This window comes from Phaenicophaeus curvirostris, chromosome 19 (genome assembly GCF_032191515.1).
Source record: "Phaenicophaeus curvirostris isolate KB17595 chromosome 19, BPBGC_Pcur_1.0, whole genome shotgun sequence".
Taxonomy (NCBI): Eukaryota; Metazoa; Chordata; class Aves; order Cuculiformes; family Cuculidae; genus Phaenicophaeus; species Phaenicophaeus curvirostris.
Window position 1 is genome coordinate 8,003,651 of NC_091410.1, and position 18,199 is coordinate 8,021,849.

Sequence of the window (18,199 nt, forward strand, 5' to 3'; positions counted from 1 at the left end):
TCCGTCTCCGCGCCCGGGGCCACAGCGACAGCGCAAGGAAAGTGCCTCCGGTTAATCAATAACAACGCGGGGTAATTAACGCGGAGGTCAAACCCATGCGTGGCAGATCCAAAAGGAGCTGCTGCGCGGTTATAGGAAGCACCAGGCTACACGTGTGGAAAATCATGCCAGGCTGGTTTTTGAGAGATTGAACCATTTGACAGGTTTTTTTTTTTTTTTGAAATGTCGGTAGAGTTCGTTGCGATGCTGGACAGCAGCCCGACCAAACCGTACGGCATTCCTGGATGGGATCGCTTCCACAGAGCGTTCCCACCGCACAAGTAAAGGGTGTCTCGCAGTCGGAAATGTCCGGAGCGCGGCTCGGGCAGCGGTTGGTGCCCAGGCAGGCGGCAGCGGGTGAAGCTGCCGTCACACCAGTCCCTCCGTGGTGAGATGGAGCCGTCTATTCCAGAACCACGGTCCCTCCCGCTGCCTCCAGCGCCGCTTTGATCTTCTCAGCTTCCTCCTTGGAGGCGTTCGCCTTGATCTCCTGCGGAAGGGACTCCACCAGCTTCTTTGCCTGCAGGAGGGACAAAGTACAAGACTTGTAAACTGGTTTCCACTAACTGGATTAACAGATTTAGAGCCATGAGCCTGACCTCTGCATTAACAGCCCACGGAAACTCAACGGCTGCTCCAAAACCCACGACTTTCACTTGAACTCCAGCCCATCCTGCTGGAAGACATCTAATTCTGACTGTAAGTGACAGCATGTCCACCGCAGCCCTGGAAGATTTTATCCAGCAAGTAATTGCCAGTAAATTCCTCCCATCATATACACGCCTGATGCTCCCAGACGTGTAGCTTCAGTGCAAGGTGCCTGGGCTGCACGCAGAGCCACCCAGCAGCAACTCGCTGCATCAAGGCAGCTGCTGGCTCCTCGTGTCAACTCTCCTCAGCCCCATGTTTTGGTTCACATGTTCCTGCCAGCAGGGAGCAGAGGCTCTCGCAGGGTTTGCGCAGACTATGCCTGACAACACAGTCTTGATATTTTCAGGACTTTTAATACAAAACTATGAGTACTGTGCAGTACGGCAATATTTAATGCAAACTGAAAAGCTGGAACTGATTCAAAGGGAGCTCCTGCAGCACTGCTGTGAAAAAAGAAAGGGAGGATGTCCTGGGAGGATAATCTCCTGCTGTAGTCAGATGGTCTTAGGCCAAGCAGCAGCAAGAAAGCTGTTTGGCTCTGTAAAAACAAAGCTCAGGCTGCTGCTGCCAGCCCTTTGCAGTCTGGCACTGCAGGCAATTAGCATGCAAAATATTGGCTGCTGTTGACATAAAGAAGGTCTCGGTGTTGTGATTCACGTTGGGAGCAGTGACAATGACTCTGTGGTGGCAGAAAATGCTTTTATGGCTGGGGATGAGAAGATGCAGCTGTGTGGGCACAGCTGGGCTGGGCAGGGACACCTGTCCTCACAAGAGCCCAGGACAGTGTCCAGAAAGGAGCCTGTTCTGGCTTGAGGTGAGGAGGACAGGCAGCACAATCAAGGTTATTCATTTAAGATCCTTGCTCACTAATGCCTGACTCATGTTCCAAAGCAGCCTTGGTCAAAGGAAGCTGCAGTTCAGAGCTCCCAGCAGGAGAAAGAGCGAGGCGTTGAGCCAAACCGGACCAGCACCGTAACAGCCACAGGGCAATGGCAATGCGTTTCCGACCTCAGCCGGAGCACACGAGGGCAGCAGCTCAGAGCCAGTGCGGATGTGACATCAGAGCCTGTTGGGTTGCTTTGATAGAGTTTTCAGAGATGCAAGATGCACCCATATCATCACATAGCAGTTTCTGCAGGACTGACCTTCCTGAGTAATATCTGCACTCAGCATCCATTGATTTTTGTTCTCGACAACTACCTGAAAGGAGGTTGTAGAGAGGAGGGAGCTGGGCTCTTCTCTCAAGTGACAGGGGGCAGGACAAGTGGGAACAGCCTCAAGCTGTACCAGGAGAGGTTCAGACTGGATATCAGAAAGAAATTTTTCACAGAAAGACACTGGAACAGGCTGCCTGGGGAGGTGGTTGAGTCCCCATCCCTGGAGGGGTTTAAAAGACGGGCAGACGAGGTGCTCAGGGACACGGTTTAGTGGCAGACAGGAATGGTTGGACTCGATGACCCAAGAGGTCTTTTCCAACCTGGTGATTTTATGATTATGTGATTTTCCTTTCACCCGCATCATGAACACCCCTACAGGTGAATAACTGAACCCCCGCATATCTCATTAAAAACACCTCAGCTGGGCAGCAGTAAAATTTACAATCGAATCATATCAGCTACACTTTGAACACAACCTCTGAGGACAGAATGAGCTTTCAGCAGCCGTTTGCTCTGCGTGTGTATGTTTTAACCAAAACCGGGCTGGGTAAGTCACACTTGACAATTTTTACCCACAATAACTGCACCAGAACTGTAACCAGCTTGTCTGACAGGTCCTGCATGCGAGGCCAAGCTGATTTAGCACTAGTTCTCCAGATTTTAATTATCTGTTGATTGTGTCCGTTAAAGGGTTTGGGTATTTTAATGTCTGCTTGGGAATGATAATGGATAAACAGCTGCCAGAGTGGCCAAGCTGACTGTTAGTGAGCAAGCTGGACCAGTGAAGCCACCAGAGCTTCTCTGTTATCAAGGTGTTTGCTTTGCAACACATCAGAATGGATTTTCTGCAAACCCTTCTGATATCCTGGGTTACAAATAAAGATTTTACATCATTCGACACTTCTTCCTTGCAACTGGGCAAGCAGAGAGTGCTGCCACCACCCCCAAGACATGGAAGCATCACTCAGCAGAGAACTGAAGCACATTAAATGCCTCCGCAGCAGCAGCTGTATTACTTGTTCCCTGTTCTGAGCCCACATCGTGGCTCAAGGGCGCGAGCTCAGAGGCTGCACAGGACTGCAAAGGGCACACCTGCCCTGAAGATAAAGGGGGCATCACCTATGGGAAGAAGAGCTCTGAAAAGGACCAGAAGCATGGACTGCAAGATGCATGAATTTGAGAAATATCTAAATTCAGAAATGTATTTGCCTTGAAAAAACAAAAAAAAAATCAGGGGAAGACAAGCCAATTCTGGCTGTAAGGAGGAAACCTGGCTGCTCCCAAGTTCTGCCAGCAAGCTGCAGCAGCTCTTATGTTAGGAGAAGCTGAAGCTGGCATAGAGGATTTTGAGGTCTTTGCCTGAGCCTCCATCTTCATCCCACCATTTCTGCGAGGGGCTCGGTTATTCACCACACAGCAGAGGATGGGAACGGCCTTCCCTAAAGAACACCTGAAAACAGACCAGTCTGGCTCCTGCTCTACCTCTCACCCCATCTCTGCACCAAGGTGCGTGCAGGCAGTGTTCTCCTATATGCAGAAATCCAGGCTCCCTTTTGAACCAAGAACTGGGGCTGCTGCTCAGAACCCACCTGGGCTCGCTGAGGGAAAGTGGTGGGTGGCCAGAGCCATAGTCAACCCCTTCCTCACCTGCACGAGGTTCACTCCTGGCACGAAGTTCTTCACCTCCTTGATCAGCTTCACCTTATCAGCAGGTTTCAGCTCTGTCAGCCGGACGGTAAAATGTGTTTTCTCTTTCTTTGGTGGGACCTCCTCCTCTTCCTGGAAGCAGCAGAACCCGGTGAAGCCCCAGAGCCCGGCCCAGCGGCCCCCTTCTGACCCCCTCATGTGTGGGGACCACCAAGGCCAACACGGAGCCCCTGAGGTCCAACTCTTGACCCCACCACGGAGATTTTGGTACCTGTGGAGCTGCCTGGGAGGGCAAGAGGGAGGCAGCAGCTGCTGGCATCACCCCCACGTCTGGGATCTTCAGTGTTTCCTGCAGGAAGAGCAATAGCATTGGTAGCTGGTGAGGCAGTGAACACGGGCCAGGCCAGGCTGAGATGAACCAGGCCAGGATAAGCCAGGTAAAGCTGGGTTTATTCAAGATGAACCAAGACATGCTGAGAAGAGTCGAGGCCAGGATGGGCTGGGCTAAACTGGGCCCGGCTAAGCCTCACCGTGCTGGGCTGAACCAGGAAGGGCTGAGCTGTGCTGGGATGAAATGGGCTAGGATGTACTGGGCCAGACTGAACCAAGCCATGCTGAAATGAACTGGGCCAGGATGAGCCATTCCGGGCTGGGCTGAACCAGGCTGCAGTCTATTGGGCTGGGCTGAGCTGTGCCACGCTGGGAAGAACCAGGTCAGCATGAGCCAGTCCAGGATGAACTGTGCTGTGCTGGGATGAACCAGTCCAGTATGGTCCAGTCAAAGATGAACCAGTCCAGGCTAAGACATACTGGATGAACCAGGCCAGGCTGAATCAGGTCAGGATGAGCTGGGCCAGGATGAACCGGGCTGGGCTGAGCCATACCATAATGCAACAGACTGGGCTGAGACGAACTGGGACAGGATGAACTGGGCCAGCATTAACTGTGCTGTACTGGGACAAACCAGCCTAGAACTGTGCCAGGATGAAGTGAATAAGTCTTATGAGGAGCAGCTGAGGGAGCTGGGGTTATTTAGGCTGGAGAAGAGGAGGCTGAGGGGAGACCTCATTGCTCTCTCCAACTACCTGAGAGGAGGTTGTGGAGAGGAGGGAGCTGGGCTCTTCTCCCAAGTGACAGGGGACAGGACGAGAGGGAATGGCCTCAAGCTCCACCAGGGGAGCTGGACATCAGGAAAAAATTTTTCACAGAAAGGGTCGTTGGGCACTGGCAGAGGCTGCCCAGGGAGGCGGTTGAGTCACCTTCCCTGGAGGTGTTTAAGGGACGGGTGGCCGAGGCACTGAGGGACATGGTTTAGTGTTTGATGGGAATGGTTGGACTCGATGATCCTGGAGGTTTTTTCCAACCTGGTGATTCTGTGAACCGGGAGAGGCTGAGCCAAGCCGAGCCATGCTGGGATGAACCCGGCTGGGCTGAGCCGGGTCAGGCTGAGTCCCGCCACACTGGGATGAACCAGTCCGGGCCTGGCCGGTCTGAGATAGGCTGGGCTAAGCCGAGTCGTGCCGGGTCGAGCTAAGCCCAGCCGGGCCGGGCCGAGCCGCCCGTCGCCACCCACCTTGAGGAGCGCGTTGAGGTCGGCCACCTCGAGCAGCGTCAGCCCCGCGATGTCCCGCACGAGCTGCCGCACCTTGGGCGAGTACTCCTTGGGCGCCGTGTCCAGCGGGGCCCCGGCCAGCGCCTCGGCTCGGCGGGAGCGGCCGGTGCCCAGGCCCCGCAGGCCGGCGGGCGGCGCGGCCCAGCGCCAGGCGGGCCTCAGGCGCGGCGGCAGCGCGCGGGCGGCGGGCAGCATGGCGGCCGCAGAGGACACGGCGGCGCTCTGCCCCGCGCTCGATGGTCCCGGCGGCCCCCGCGCCGAGGCGCCATGGCGGGGCGGGGCGCGCGGAGGACGCTCTAGCCGCAAGGTCCGCCAGGACTCACTCGCCCTCGGTAAATAATTGAGGCGGGGTGGGGGCGCTTTTCCTGCGTTTGGATCAATCGCAGCATCGCAGAGAGGGGTGGGACAGCAAAGCCCACCCAGTTCCGCCCCCTGCCGTGGGCAGGGACGCCTCTCCCTGGGTCAGCCTGCTCCAAGCCCCATCCAACCGGGCCTTGAACCCCTCCAGGGATGGGGCAGCCACCCCTGCTCTGGGCAACCTGGGCCAGGGCCTCCCCACCCTCCCAGCAAAACATTTCTTCCTAAAATCTCATCTCAATCTCCCCTCTTTCAGCTTAAAACCGTTCCCTCTCATCCTCTCCCTGCACTCCCTGATCAAGAGCCCCTCCCCAGCTTTCCCATGGCCCCGTTCATTAGTGGAAGCTGCTCTAAGGTCTCCCTGGAGCCTTCTCTTCTCCAGGATGAATAACCCCAGCTCTCAGACTGGACTTGTACAGGAGGTGCTCCAGGCCTTGGATTATATGTGTGGCCTCCACTAGACTCATTCCAACAGTTCCATATCCATAGGATTGCAGAACTGGACACAGAGCTCCAGGTGAGGTCTCACCAGAGCAAAATAGAGGGGGAGAATCCCCTCCCTGGCCACGCTTCTTTTGGTGCAGCCCAGGACACAGTTGGCTTTCTGGGCTGTGAGCACACAGCACTGGCTCATGTCGAGCTTCTCATCAACCAGCACCTCCCAGTCCTTCTCCGCAGGGCTGCTCTCAATCACCTCATCCCCAAGCCTGTATGGACACCGTGGCTTGCCGTGACCCAAGTGTAGGACCTTTGCACTTGGCCTTGCTGAACCTCATGAGTTTCAGGTGGTCCCACTTCTCCAGCCTGTCCAGGTCCCTCTGTGTGACATCCCATCTTTCTGGCGTGCCAACTGCACCACTCAACTCTGCTCCCTGCAGCAGTTTTCCAAATTACTGCATTGCCTTCTTCTTTCTCTTTCCTTTCCTTACTAAAATCTATTTCCCCCCAAGCAAGCACCTTCTTGCCCCGACTCATCTGCTTTCTGGGCTGATGTTGAGGGTTTGCACGCCAGCAAGAATCTCAAAACCAACTGACAGCTTTAGTTTTAGTAAAAGACATGCTCAGATTGGAAATAGAGCAGCTTTTGTGTCAATGATCCAAAATGAATCAGACTCGTTCTCTCTGAGAGAGGGAGAAGTTGCACGTTTAATACACTGCAAAGTGTTAATATTCCAAATTCTCCTGCACTACTCAAAACACTCTGGATCAGAAACCTCCCACCTAACGCATCAGGGACAACCTGTAGCACGGGGGGCGTGTTAGGCGTATTTTATTGCCCAGGTGAGCTCTGGGCCGCTCCCCAGCACACCAGGCCAGCTCATTCCAACACTTTTATTATCACCGTTCACGCTCGGTCTCCCCCGAGATGTGGGGAGAGGGACAGGCCCTGGGGGATCCAGACCTGGGGCAGGGAGGGGAGTGGATGCCCGTGGGAGTAGGGTTAGGCTACAACCCTGCCTGGCTGGGCCTCGGGACCCGCAGGCTGCACTCCCGGCCAGCCCCATGACCTAAAGGCTTCCAGGGCCCTGCCAGGCAGGAAAAGCAACCCCAGGAGCACGCGGGGGGCTGTTCTCCTCCTGCGGGGACCCCAGAGCCTGGGCGCGGGGACCCCACGTACCCCAGGCCAGAGGCTGATGGGCAGGACGAGGAGCTGGAGTACAGAGTGATTCCGGATGAAGAGAGTAGTGTTCCACAGGATCCCTGCGGCAGGGATCAGTCAAAGGAGATGAGCTGGGCCTCGCTGCTGCCCTGCGCCTGCTGCACAGGCCCAGGCGCCGGCTGGGGCTGCTGCTGCTGGGGGGGGCCTCCAGCAGGCGCCATCTGCAACAGAAGAAGCAGCTTCATTAGCAAACGCACCCCTCGAAGGACCCCGATGGGGGCAAAGGCGCCCCTCGAGAGACCCCGATGACACTTGCCTGTTGGTAGAGAGGCGGCTGCTGCCCGGGCAAGTAGGACTGCTGGGCTGGCAAGCTGCTCAGTGCGGCTTCCTGGCCCGGCAGGGCAGACATGAGGCCCTGTGGAGGGAGAGGGCAGCTGTCAGCAGGGCCGGGGGATGCAAGGGCAGAGGTGAAGGCCCACAGCCTACACCAGGGCCTCCACTTCCCTGCCTCTGGCAGTGCAGGTCCAGAAAGGCTCCACGAGCTGGAGCCACCCACACCTCGTCCTCTGCAGCGCCCAGGAAAGGCCTGGCGTGCAGGGAGCGCTCACCTGCATTCCGTAGGGCTGGTAGCCCATAGAAACCGACTGGTTGCCCATGTAGCCCATGGCACCCGACTGGGGAGCCTGGGAAATGGCCGGGATGCTCTGCGACTGCGAGGCTGCGCTCTGGGGAGGAGAGGCCAGTGAGAGGTGATGCAGGCAGGGACTGCTTATCTCAAACTCTACAGACCAGGAGATCTGGGACCAGCACCGCTCTCCTTGCTCTGCGAGAACAAGGTGCACCACGGGGAGCCCTGAACTGGCTCAGACCCCAGCCCCACAGTGAACATGGCGGCAGATCCAGAGACCTGGGACCAACCAGCCCTTTCTCCCCGCCTCTCAAAGATCCCATCACTTGCCTGGTAGCCCTGTGTAGGAGTTGGCTGGTAGGAGGAGTACGCTGGGGTGGTGGTGGGCACCGCCGGGCCCTGCTGAGCCGCCTGCCCGCTGCTGGCTGCCGGCTGGTACATGTAGGCGTTCACCATGCTGGGATCTGGGGTGGAGAGGGCAGAGATTGAAGCACCTTGCATTTAAGTCTCTGTTCATGCAAGATCAGCTAGGAAACGCACCTGTCCCTGCGACGGGCATCGCAGTGTAGGGCCCTGTGCCCCCCTGGGCTGCCTGGTTCATGTACACGCTGTGCATGGGAGAGCCCTCCACGGAGCCGGCTGGGCTGAAGGTGCCAGGGAAGCTGGTGGGCCCAGAGGGCTGGTAGATCACCCCGCTGGCTGCGGGCATGGCCTGGAGCTGTTGAGGGAAGAAAAGCAAGCTTTAAGCCGTGTCCCCTGGGAGCTGGCAGGAGGGTCTCCGGCCTAGGCGCCGTACTTGGGCATAAGGCAGCGAGAAGGCCGGCATCTGGGCTCTCATCTGGATGGTTTGTTTCTGCTGCTCCAGGCGCATCTGCCTCTCCTTCTCCTGCTCCTGCAGTCGCTGAATAGCCAGCTGACGCTGCATCTCCAGGTACTCCTGTGGGAATAAGGCTGTATTAGCTAGAAGGTGGGACACCACAGCATCCCCTCCGGTCAGGGCAGCCACCTCTGTGAGCCCTGGGCTGGCCCAAGGTGCAGGCAGCCCTGCTGGCTGACACGGCCCCCGATACCCTGGAAACGTTTCCCTGCCTCACCTGCTTCTTCTGTCTCATGATCTCCAGCTTCTGAGCTAGCTGGATCTGGCGCTGGCGCTCAGCCTCCTCTGCTGCACGGCGCAGCTTTTCCCGATGCTCCTCCCGGAGCGCATTCAGAGCCCCACGCGCATCTCGGATCTGGGCCAGTTTGTCCTGCAGGCCTTCGTAGTACACTGGGGAGGGAAGAGACAGCCTCAGGGACCCTCTCGGGGCAGAGCACTCGGACCACCCCTGCACACCACACTGGCTTCTCTCCAGAGACTACGCCACGGGAATGCCAAACCCCGGGAATGCTGAGCCCTGGCAGCCACTCGCTTCTTCTCCCTAGGACGCCCACACAGGCCCAGGGCCGTGCAGCTCCCACGTACGCCTGCGTTCATCCAGCTGGTTGAGCAGCTCCAGCAGCTGGGGGTGCATGTTGTTGATGGACTGGAAGAGGGATAATACAGCAGAGTCATTGGTGATGCTGCGGCCCCGCATGTGGTTACTCTTCATGCGGTTGACAAACGTGGTGACCGCATTCTGCAGCGCCTTCAGGAACTGCTCGTGGTTCTCCTCGGACTCGCCGTTCTGGTACTGCTGCTGGAAGGACAGGGTGGCCGGTCAGCCTCAGCTCTCCCATGCCAAGAACCAGCAGAGATGCCAAAAGAAGCAGTTGGGCAGCCCTCGCCCCTCACAAGCTGCCCCTCTTACCTCAACAACACTGAGCGGGGCCGGGTGGGCTTCCCCAGGCTGGGCAGCTGGCTCTGCGAGAGACAGAGGAGCTGATGGGGTGGGGCTCTTCCGAACTTCCTCCTGTTTCTTCTCCCAGTAGTTTCGGTTCAGGTACCGAGCCAGCTGCCAAAAAAAAAAAGAAAGAAGATGTGCATCGCAGCCCTGTTGGAAGCGAGCCTGTGCCGTGGACTAGTAGGGCCTGGATCCTTACCTCTGGGTCAATGTCTTCAGCCAAGGGAGCAGAGGAATTCTGGAAAAAGACAAATAGAGAAATCCAGTTCAGAGAAACCAAACCTCCTGCACAGATGTCCTGCTCAGCCCCAGCCACGCACAGCCACCAGTGCTGAGCACCAGCAAGAGACAGAAGGGGGACAGCTGTCTCCTTCAGACGGACACACGCTGCAGCTACAGGAAGCAGCAGAGGCTCTGAAATGCTGGCTGAGTACAGACCTTCTTGCTGAAAACACAGCAGTGCTGTGAAAAAGCAAGGGATTGAACACGACAAATCTCCTCTCTCAGAACAGGGATTAAATCTCACGTAAGCAGGGTGGACTTGGGCTGCGTCCAGCCACTTCAGGTTCAGGGTCTCACAGGAACGTACCACGGGTGGGGAATAGAGCGTGCTGACCGGCGGGGCTGACGATGTGACGGGTGTGGGCTCAGCCTTCGGGTACATGGAGTAGGTGGTCTTCTGCCTCTGCAAAAAGAGAAAAAAAAAGGCAGTCTGGGGACTGTCCAGACTCCTCCAGATCACCCATTCAGCAACAAACTGGGCACAGTAGGTGGGCAAGGCGCATCCAGCCTCACACTTTGTAGGGTTCCCACAGGCCAGCACACCCCAGGGCTTGGAGCTTGGGCACAGCCTGCTTGCAAGACTTGGGACTGCAACACAGCACACGCCTGGCTCTGCTTTCACCCTCTCACTCCATAGGCCCTTCGGCTTGCTCACGCCAGGACATGCCTAGAGATCTGTTACCGCGCAGCCAGGAGATGCCCGGCACATCTGGGCTGTATGGAAACAGCCACTCCCAGATGCCAAGCAGGGCACGAACCATTCTCTCCTTCTCCTCGGCCTCTGACTGAGACAAGGCAATAGCTAGCTGAAGCTCCTCCTCTTCTTGCAGAGCTGTCTCATCGCGCTTCGGAGGCAGCTGCAGGAGGAAAGATAAGATAAGAAGGTGATCAGTAAAGACATCGACAAGCAGGTCAGGATCACCAGATCACCAGCAGGGCAGCCACTCACCTGGGACTGCTGAGAGAGGGGGCTGGTCAGGTACTCGGGGGGCAGTTCGGAGCTGGCAGTAGCTTTACCCTCAGCTTTCCTGTAGTCAGAAAGAGGTGATGATACAGACTGAACGCTCCTTCCTCTGTACTGGAGCCCCAGCTCTGCACAACACTACAGTAAACCCTGCTCCCAGGAAGGAAAAGAACCCAGCCCAGCCTGCACAGCTTGGGAAACCTTCACTCTGGTCTGTGGAAAGGTGGCTCCACAGCAAGCTTTTCCCTTCACAGTCCCACCCAACACATCACAAAGGGTACTGACTTGTTGAGATGCTCATAGCAGGGCTCGCAGACTCTCACTTCCTTCTCAATCCCGAACTTGGGGATGGTGGAATACTTGGAGGAGCACTTGCCACAGAAGATCTGCCCGCAGGCCCTGCAATGATGCTGCAAAGGGTGGGAGACATCAGTACAGTAACAGGACACTCTTTCACCATTGGACACCACACAGGCACTCCTGGCCCTTCCCTGCCAGCGGCCAGGGAAGGCAGTTCAGCCCTGGCACACGTCCTCGCAGGCTCAGGACATCCTGCAAGTCCCAGGAGTTGTGCAGGATCAGGGAACCCAGAGGGACAGGAGCTCACACACCTTCCGTGTCACGACGCCGAACTGCACTCGACACCTGTGACACTCCTCAGCATCGACCCAGTCTGGAGCCTGTCAGGGTTAAGGAAACGGATGTAAGGAGAGGAAAAGGACCTCAAGGAGAACATCACCACAGAGCCTTTCCGGAGCTCCTGTGGCTAACCAAGGCACTCTCCTGAATGAGGGAGACTAGAAGCATTTGCAGCTCAACTCAAGATATTAATCCCCACAAGTCATCTCCTCTCGTTTCCAGTCAGCAAGATATTTTCTAGGAGCATATCTGCACAACAATCACTTTAGCAATGCCCTGCTGCCACGTTCGGACTGCTGGAAGGCTGCTGAGTAGGGTAAGATGAGACTAACTCCGTGTCCTGGTCAAGTCTCCCCCTCCCTTTGGTAGTTTTGGGCTGCTCTACACCACCCCAGAACGGCCTGCGTGACTGCTGGGAGCCGCATGCACCCACCAAGGCCTCTGATCTGCATCGAGTGGAGGAATGCAAGAACTGAAGGTTTAGCAGGAACAGGGTAGGAGAGCAAGGCCTGTCTTGCAGCGCCCATCTCCCTCCACACCAGCAGTGCTCACCCTTTCTGCAGCAAACATGGCATCGCTCTCCTTGAACTCCGGGAACACGTGACCTGGAGGAGAAGCAAGAGTCCCGTTGTGAAAGGATCCTCCGCTTAAGGAGACCGTGGTGCCTACAGCCTTGTGCTTAGTATTGCAAGCCCGGATTTTGCTAGCAGCAGGCAGGGTGCTGACACCCACTCCTCCTCCTGCAAGAGCAGAGCTGCTGGGCTGACTGTCCACCCACTGAGTCCTCACCTTCAACCTTCATTATCTGATAGGTGTCCTGCACCACCTTGTACTTGGGTTCGTTGCGGAAGGCGTGAGCCCAGGCCTGGATGAGGTACAGGATCTTGCTGCGGACACTTGTCTCCACTTGCCTCTGCACAGAAAGAGAGGAGTTAAAAAAATCCGAGAAAAAGACCTTGAAAGCCACAGGATGGTGTGAAACCTCCAGAAAAGAAGCCAGAAACAGAGGCTTTAGAGTAGCTGTGCAAGATAAGAGCAGTCAGAAAGCTACAAGAAGGACAAGTCGCAGCAAGGAGTATGTATTCCTTCAGGTTCCCCACATCCACCCCCAGCACAAACACAAAAATGTCCTTCAGAGCAGTGAGGACCAATTTGAAACGGTGAGCAGTTACAATGCTTTGAGCAAATGCCCACAGAGACTTGCCCAGTCACTCCCCGATGTGAACATGAGCACTGGCCTGCCCTACACCTTCATCCACCTCCTCACAAGAGCTGCTCCTCCTGCACTCAGAAAGCTGCAAGACCTACAGCTGCCAAAGAGCACACCTGAGAGCCGACAGCGCAACGCAACTCACAGCTGGAGAGCATCCACAGGCTGCCAGGGCCAGGCTGTCAGCACCTCCAGCCCCAAGACTCCTGCCTAGGGATACCCAAATCCACCTCAGGATGCGATAAGGAGAGCTGGGAATCCTGCCCTTTGGAGGCGGGGATGGTTGTATCACAGTTCAAGGAGCTGGAGGAAACTTGGCAAGGCTGCTGCAATACCAGCCAGCCTCTGGGAGCAGCCCAGCCATCAGCTGATCAAGTCATTGCGCATTCACATGACCGGCTGCTCCAGGAATCCTTCAGGAAGCAGAGGAGCATTGACAAGTTCCCATTTCAGCCGAGCACTCAGCCCACACAGTGGGGCCTACTGACAACTCCTGGAGCTCCAAACTTCCAGAAGATTTGGCAAAATCTCGCATTCCAAACATGTCACAGTCTTGAACTTCACCAGAACTGAAGCCATTTTAGCATTCACAAGCAGAAAAGTTCCAAGCGTGGCAGAACGGTTCTGTGGCAGTTATGAAACTACTGCAGCAGAAAAGGACTGGAGAAAACCACAAAATCTCTTGAATTGGATCTCATCTCCTCCACGCTTGGAGTGTCTGTGTTCCTATTTCATCAGGAGATGCTGCACGGAGACGAGTCAGCCCAAACAGGAAGGTGACAGGACAGAGTCACCCTGCTGCAGCGTGCGAGGTGAGAGGACTCACACAGCTCATTCACCAAACATCTGAGTCATCTGGTCACCTATTTCTGGTGGAAGAGGGAGGCTGTAAGGAGGAAGGACTAATGAGCTCAGGGCTGGGCACTGCTATTCTGGGGATGGGAGCTAGAAACAAGTTCCCATTTCGTCTTCACTTGTGGAAGTCTCCAGCCCAAGGACACATTTAGCTCCTGCAGGCATCATGTTATACCAAACTGGTGAGTGACAGCTTGTGTCAACAGCTTTGGCAGTGAAAACAGACAGGTCTGCACCCAGCAAAGCTCCTCAAATGATTCCCTAGGCCAATTAAATGGCCATGATAAAGAGGAAGCTTCTGCCTGTTTTCGCCTTGCTGCTTATCTTCCTTGTGCCTGATACCGTCCAACAAGAGGGAATTCACCTCACCGCTGCTCAGGTTGGTGTAACTGCCGGATCATCGCTTCTCTTCTCCTTTGTCCTCTGAAGCTGAGCAACACCTTGCACCCAGGGGCATCTATTCAGCCTTTGCAGCGTAAAAGCACCTCACTTCACAGAAGAGCCAGACATCACCTTTGCCCTCATGACATCTCTTCCTAGCAAGTGCTCCTCAGCTCCCTATGCACCACGCAATACAATTTCCTCTTTTCTGAAATACGTTTCTGAACATTTTCCCTTCTGTCCCTTACATAAAGGGAATGAAAGACTTTCTCACACATTTTTTCCTTCCACTTCTCTCGCAAGCTCATTCAAAACCAACAGTCAAGTAAGACGGATTTACCTTGAGTATTTCCTTCAGCTCCTCCATAGTCTGTTTATTGGCCACTTCGTCATGGACTGTCTGGCCACAGTTTTTCACCACCGATTCCATGACCTGCAAGAAAAAGGACAGCATCAGCCCACCACACTCTTCCTTCCCAGGTCCCTGCAGCTAGCACGCTGAGACAGGGTGTGATTCAAGCAATTAGGGCAGCATCAGCCCATATCACCACACCAGAGAGAAAGCTTCGCTTCAACTGGAACAGTTGGCACTGGAACAGGCTGCCCAGGGAGGGGGTTGAGTCCCCTTCCCTGGAGGGGTGTAAGGGACGGGTGGACGAGGTGCTAAGGGGCATGGCTTAGTGTTTGATAGGAATGGTTGGACTCGATGATCCGGTGGGTCTCTTCCAACCTGGTTATTCTATGATTCTATGAACTGCACGCTGGCCTTTGTGCCCTGCTACGCAGAGACAGACCCCAGGGACAACACCTGAAGTTCTAGCTTTTGCCTATTCCTAACTCCGAGATGGAATTAAAGAATGAAAGCCGTGGCTTGCCGATCCATCATGAAACCTCTCGGCTACAACTGGGAGAGGGCAAACTCAAAGTCACTATTCTGATTCTCCGTGGGCACGACAAGGAATGCTGTGCAGCCCCAAAGGTGGCTTATAAAGGAGGGGAAGCTCCCTGGCCTCGCAGTGCTCGTGGTTCGGGCTGACGTTACCTCTAGCGCATAAAGTGCCACGTGAGGGTTCTTGTCGTTGACTTTCTTCTTGATAGCATTGACGGCATATTTTGCCCTGGGTGAGAAAAGAGAGCAGACATCCTTAGGTAATCAGAAACGCGAGAGGAGATTCCTACAGCTCCAGAGAAGATTCCTGCAGACTCACTCACCCCCTCCCTAACACAGGCTGCACTTTGCCCCCAGTCCAGGTGATTCCCCCTATGCAAACCGGGAAGCGAAGGAATGAACACACTCAAGCCTGAGTTCCTCTATGGATTTCAGGCCAGAGGCAGCCTGCATCTCCTGATATTAAAGACTCTCAGTATGTCAGGGCGTACAGCACTTCCTCTTGCACCAGGGGAGATTCAGATTAGATACCAGGAAATATTTCATCACTGCGAGCTGTCAGGCACTGGAACGGGCTGCCCAGGGAAGCCGTGGAGTCACCACCCCTGGAGGGATTTAAAAGATGGGCAGACGAGGTACTCAGGGATGTGGTTTAGCACTGGACAGGTATGGTTGGACTCGATGTTCTCAAAGGCCTTTTCCAACCAAACGATTCTGATTCTCTCCAATGCTTTTCTGAAAGGGGATAATGAGACGTGCTGCCAGCTCCGATCCCTCTCGCCTCTCAGCAACTCTGAGCACTCACTGGGTGTCTCCCTGTCGGATCATGTCACAGATCTGCAGGATGGATTCCCAATCCGTCTCCAACAGCAGCTGGCTCGTAGCTTTATCTGCAACAAACAAAACCCAAGGGGCTGCTGGAGGCAGCTCGGCCCGTCCCGGCTCCGCTCCCCGCGGCCTGGCCAGCACCGCTCCGGGACAGACGCCCCGGAGGCTCTCGGGAACCCCGACCCCGCACCCCCACGTCCCGCATCCCCCGTGCCGGTACCGAGGAGCCGCTCGAAGGTGCCGCCGCCGCGCCCCATGTTGTTCCCGTTCCGCCGCCGCCGCCGCCGGCCTGGTTCGCTCTGCCCCGCCGCCCCCTGAGCCGCCGCTTCCGCTTCCGCCCGGCACTTCCGGCTTCCGGCGGCGCGGGGCGCGGGGGCGGGGCCATGGCGGGCGCGGCGCGGGAAGCGCCCACGTGCCTCCTGCTGGGGGCGGCGGGGGGCGGGAAGAGCCTCCTGGCACGGCGGCTGCGGCATATCCGGGGGGACCGGGGGAGACGGGGGAACGGAGGGGGACACGAGCGTTGGGAGGGGGGCAGGGGCACAGGGGGAGCGGGGGCGGGCACGGGCACGGGCACGGAGGGGACACGGAGGTGACAGGGACGCCGTGGGGTACGGAGGGGACACGAGCACTGAGGGGTACGCGGGGGAGACAGGGGAACCGGGCGGGACGTGAGCATCGCGGGGCGGATGGGGGGAGCAGGGAGCGACAGGCACACCACGGGGACATGGGGAGACGGGGGCACCGGGGGGGACACGAGCAACAGGGGGGGACACGGGGGTGACAGGGTCACCGGGAGGCACGGAGGGGACATGGGGGTGACAGGGGCACTGGTGGGGGGGCAGGGGCACTGTGGGGGACACAGGCACGGAGGGGACACGAGCACTGGGGGGGACATGGGGGTAACAGGGACACCGGAGGGGGACACAGGGGTGACAGGGACACCGGGGGGCACGGAGGGGACATGAGCACTGGGGGGGATGCAGGGGAGACAGGGGCATCAGGGGGCAAGAGCATTGGGAGGGGGGCAGGGGCACTGGTGGGGACACGAGCACTGGGGGGGGCGTGGGGGTGACAGGGGGACACGAGCAACAGGGGGGGACACGGGGGTGACAGGGACACTGGGGGGCACGGAGGGGACATGAGCACTGGGGGGGATGCAGGGGAGACGGGCATCGAGGGGACACGAGCATTGGGAGGGGGGCAGGGGCACAGGGGGGGACACGAGCACTGGGGGGGACATGGGGGTGACAGGGGCACTGGTGGGGACATGAGCATCGGGGGGGGACACAAGCATCTGGGGGGACACAAGCATCTGGGAGGGACTGGGGGAGTGGGTGAGGACATGGACATGGAGGGGACAGGAGCACTGGGAGGGACTGGGGTGGGGGGGGACACGAGCATTGGGGGGGCCAGGGGCACAGAGGGGACACGGGGGGACATGAGCACCCAGGGGAACTGGGGGGACAGGGGCAGCAGAGGGGACAGCAAGGATAGGTGCCTCGGGGGCACCGGTGGGGCACAGGGAAACCCGTGGTCCCAAGGGTTCAGGAGGGCGTCCCGAGGTGTCTGATGGGGCTGGGGGTCCAGGGTGGGGAGGACGGGCAGTGGCCGTGTCCCCATCCCGGGTGCCGTCGTGTCTTTAACCCTTGGCACAGCTGAGCGCCCAGGAGGGGCCCGTGGAGCTGGGCAAGCCCCCCGCCACGCTGCCCACGGTAGGCAGGGCCCGTTGCGGCCGAGGGGGGTCTCGTTACAGCCCCGGCGCGTGGTGGTGGCCACGGGCAACCCAGCCGCTTGTCCCTGCAGGTGGGCACCAACCTGACGGACCTGCAGCTGCCGCGGCGGGTGACGGTGCGGGAGCTGGGCGGCTGCATGGGCCCCATCTGGCCCAGCTACTACGGCGAGTGCAGCGCGCTCCTGGTGAGCGGCACCGCGACCCCGTCCCGAGACACAGACCCCACCGTGGGGGACGCCGTGGCTGGTGGTCAGAGCTGGCCCTGCTCCTCTGCGGAGAGCCGGGACCCTCGGTTGTCCCTAATCCTGCCTTGGTCACCCCTGCATCCCAACTTTCCCTTCTCCTCTTCCAGTTCGTGGTTGACGCCACCAACCCCACCCAGGTCTCCTCGTCCTGCGTCCTCCTGCTCTCCGTCCTCTCTGCAGAGCCGCTCGCCGCCGTGCCCGTGCTGGTTGTCTTCAATAAGATGTGAGGAGTGGGGAATCCCACATCCCTTCTGCACCTGACAAAGCCTGGGGGGTGGCAGCTGAGCTTTGCCACACTCTGGGTGTTTGGAGACCCCCGAGCTGGGCGCTGGGCTGGGCAGGAGAGCCGTGGTGGTGGCTAACGCTGCCCTCGCGCTCCGGCCACAGTGACATGCCCTGCTATATGTCCCTGACGGAGGTGAAGTCGCTGTTCCGCATGCAGGACATCATCTCCTGTGCCACGCAGCCCATCACGGTGCTGGAGACCAGTGCCCGCAACGGCACCGGCTTGGCTGACGTCCTACAGTGGCTTCGGGCCACCCTCGGGGACGCCCGGTGACTTGCACCCTGCACGGGGCCGGGAGCAGAGCCCGAGCTGTGTCACGGGCTGCCGGTGGGAGGGCCCTGTTGGACTTGATAGTAAAACCTCCACTTTGCTGCCCA

The 18,199-nt window shown here is 57.8% G+C and overlaps 3 protein-coding genes across 4 annotated transcripts; 1 reads left to right on the forward strand and 2 right to left on the reverse strand.

Annotated features, from left to right (window-relative positions):
• Window positions 1–153: 153 nt before the first annotated feature.
• MRPL12 (mitochondrial ribosomal protein L12) lies at window positions 154–5,329 on the reverse strand. The gene is made up of 4 exons (XM_069872291.1): window positions 5,068–5,329; window positions 3,766–3,843; window positions 3,495–3,626; window positions 154–559 (listed from the first exon to the last, which is right to left on the reverse strand). Exons 1-4 carry the CDS (start codon window positions 5,299–5,301, stop codon window positions 443–445), a joined length of 561 nt encoding a protein of 186 aa, XP_069728392.1. The 5' UTR covers window positions 5,302–5,329; the 3' UTR covers window positions 154–442.
• Window positions 5,330–6,716: 1,387 nt separating this feature from the next.
• Window positions 6,717–15,887, reverse strand: HGS (hepatocyte growth factor-regulated tyrosine kinase substrate). Of its 2 annotated transcripts, none has more exons than XM_069872418.1 (21): window positions 15,780–15,887; window positions 15,537–15,621; window positions 14,885–14,960; window positions 14,183–14,275; window positions 12,186–12,309; window positions 11,949–12,001; window positions 11,369–11,437; window positions 11,043–11,167; window positions 10,743–10,821; window positions 10,552–10,650; window positions 10,101–10,196; window positions 9,711–9,749; window positions 9,479–9,622; window positions 9,154–9,364; window positions 8,786–8,958; window positions 8,488–8,628; window positions 8,232–8,409; window positions 8,022–8,155; window positions 7,672–7,788; window positions 7,380–7,478; window positions 6,717–7,284 (listed from the first exon to the last, which is right to left on the reverse strand). In XM_069872418.1, the coding sequence occupies exons 1-21, from the start codon at window positions 15,814–15,816 to the stop codon at window positions 7,177–7,179; spliced, it is 2,280 nt and encodes a 759-aa protein (XP_069728519.1). In that variant the 5' UTR covers window positions 15,817–15,887; the 3' UTR covers window positions 6,717–7,176. The 2 variants fall into 2 exon arrangements, with proteins under 2 accessions (XP_069728519.1, XP_069728518.1); XM_069872417.1 differs by having other exon boundaries at window positions 9,154–9,367.
• Window positions 15,888–15,942: 55 nt separating this feature from the next.
• On the forward strand, window positions 15,943–18,199 carry ARL16 (ARF like GTPase 16). The gene is made up of 5 exons (XM_069872488.1): window positions 15,943–16,029; window positions 17,212–17,271; window positions 17,363–17,476; window positions 17,644–17,759; window positions 17,924–18,199. Exons 1-5 carry the CDS (start codon window positions 15,943–15,945, stop codon window positions 18,093–18,095), a joined length of 549 nt encoding a protein of 182 aa, XP_069728589.1. The 3' UTR covers window positions 18,096–18,199.